The sequence below is a fragment of the Emiliania huxleyi genome, assembly GCF_000372725.1.
Source record: "Emiliania huxleyi CCMP1516 unplaced genomic scaffold EMIHUscaffold_254, whole genome shotgun sequence".
NCBI classification, from domain to species: domain Eukaryota; phylum Haptophyta; order Isochrysidales; family Noelaerhabdaceae; genus Emiliania; species Emiliania huxleyi.
In genome coordinates this window covers 96,622-98,735 of record NW_005200138.1, presented here as the reverse complement: position 1 = coordinate 98,735, position 2,114 = coordinate 96,622, and the positions used below count along the sequence as shown (strand labels likewise).

Below are 2,114 nucleotides of genomic sequence, written 5' to 3'. Positions count from 1 at the left end.
TTTCCCCTTCCTTTTAACCCCCCCTTCCCCTTCCCCTTCCCTTTTTCCGGCGGCGCGAGCAAGCAGGCAAGCGGCAGCAGCAGCAGCAGCGGCAGCAGCAGCAGCAGCGGCAGCAGCAGCAGCCACCGCCAGGGCTCTTCCCGTCCTCCTCCTCGCGCCACCCCACCGCATGCGTGTGCCGCGACGAGTTCAGGGGCGCGAGCTCGCACCCCCTCTCCTGCTCCTCGTGCCGCAAGACGATGCATGCCCGCTGCCTCGGCGTGCCGCCCTTTGGCGGGGCAGCCAGCCGGTGCCGCACGTAGAGACACGCCTACAGACACGCCGCAGACACGCTGCAGACACGCCGCAGACACGCTGCAGACACGCTGCAGACACGCTGCAGAAACACGAGTTGAGACACTTCACAGGAGACGCTACGAGAGACGCTTCCCTTCAGAGACACTTCAGGGACACTTCTGAGACACTTCTGCGACACTTCAGGGACACTTCAGGGACACTTCAGGGCCAGATTAGCCGAGATCAGCCGAGATCGGCCGAGATCAGTCCTTCCGCCGTCCGCCCCTGCCCTGCCCTGCCCTGCCCTGCCCTGCCCTGCCTCGCCCCCTCCGCCCTCTCGCCCCTCTCCCCTGAACCCCTCTCACCCCCCCTCAACCCCCCAACCCCCCAACCCCCCCCTCACTAACCACTCACCTCACTCCGCAAAAGGTACACTTGCGCCGCCTGCCGCGCCGAGCGCCTCGACCCCTTCCTCTCCCCCCTCCCGCCGCCGCCGCCCTCCGCGCCGCAGCTGCAGCCCGCCACCCCGCAGCGGTACGGGCTACTCGCCCAGGCGCTCGTCGGCGGCGAGCGGAGACAGGCGAGGCTCGAGAGGGACCCGAGATGTAGCCGAGATGTAGCCGAGATATAGCCGAGATGGACCCGAGAGGCAGCCGGGAGGCAGCCGGGAGGCAGCCGAGATGGACCCGAGAGTGAGAGGGGACCTGAGGTACCCGAGAGGACCCGAGAGGACCCGAGGTTGGCCCGAGATTAGGCGGCGCTCGAGGTGACGCTGAGCGCCGAGGCGCTGCGCGCGCTGACGCCGCTGCTGCCCGGCGAGAGCGCCGCGTCGGCTGGCGCCAGTGAGACCCCCCTGCCGACCAGTGAGAGCCTCTGCGCGCTGCGCCTCTCCTGCTGGCTCGGCCACCCGCGGATGCGAGCAGGCAAGCCGCTCCTCAGCCAACCGCTGGCCCCAGTCATGCATCTGTCGATGAGGTCGTGCGACCATCAACCATCAGGCAAGCCGCTCCTCAACCACCGCTGGCCTGCCCAGCCGCAGCTCTTCATCAATGGCGCGCCTCGCTCTCCTCTCTGCCTCCTCTTCACCTCCTCTCGACCTCCTCTTCACCTCCTCTCGGCCTCCTCTTCACCTCCTCTCGGCCTCCTCTTCACCTCCTCTCGGCCTCCTCTTCACCTCCTCTCGGCCTCCTCTTCACCTCCTCTCGGCCTCCTCTTCACCTCCTCTCGGCCTCCTCTTCACCTCCTCTCGGCCTCCTCTTCACCTCCTCTCGGCCTCCTCTTCACCTCCTCTCGGCCTCCTCTTCACCTCCTCTCGGCCTCCTCTTCACCTCCTCTCGGCCTCCTCTTCACCTCCTCTCGGCCTCCTCTTCACCTCCTCTCGGCCTCCTCTTCACCTCCTCTCGGCCTCCTCTTCACCTCCTCTCGGCCTCCTCTTCACCTCCTCTCGGCCTCCTCTTCACCTCCTCTCGGCCTCCTCTTCACCTCCTCTCGGCCTCCTCTCGGCCTCCTCTCGGCCTCCTCTCGGCCTCCTCTCGGCCTCCTCTTCACCTCCTCTCGGCCTCCTCTTCACCTCCTCTCGGCCTCCTCTTCACCTCCTCTCGACCTCGTCTCGACCTCACTCAGGAGAGCCTCTCGCCGTGTCTCACGTCCCGCCGATGTGGGACGGCCGGGCGACCGTCGACCGCAACCTCGACTTGCCCGTCGAGGCGCGGGATGCAAGCCGAGATGCAAGCCGAGATGCAGCCGAGATGCAGCCGAGATGCAGCCGAGATGCAGCCGAGATTTGCCCTGCGAGGTTCCATCGCCCCCCCCTCTCGCCCTCCCTCACCCTCTCGCCC

The 2,114-nt window shown here is 67.5% G+C and overlaps 1 protein-coding gene across 1 annotated transcript in view; it reads left to right on the top strand.

Annotated features, from left to right (window-relative positions):
• Nucleotides 1–1,122, top strand: part of EMIHUDRAFT_237689 (hypothetical protein) — a gene marked incomplete at both ends in the record, with an annotated part of 2,373 nt that extends 1,251 nt beyond the window's left edge. Inside the window, one exon of the mRNA XM_005777835.1 lies at nt 1,097–1,122. Coding sequence (XP_005777892.1) covers nt 1,097–1,122 — 26 coding nt within the window. The remainder of the gene's footprint in view (nt 1–1,096) is intronic.
• Nucleotides 1,123–2,114: the final 992 nt, after the last annotated feature.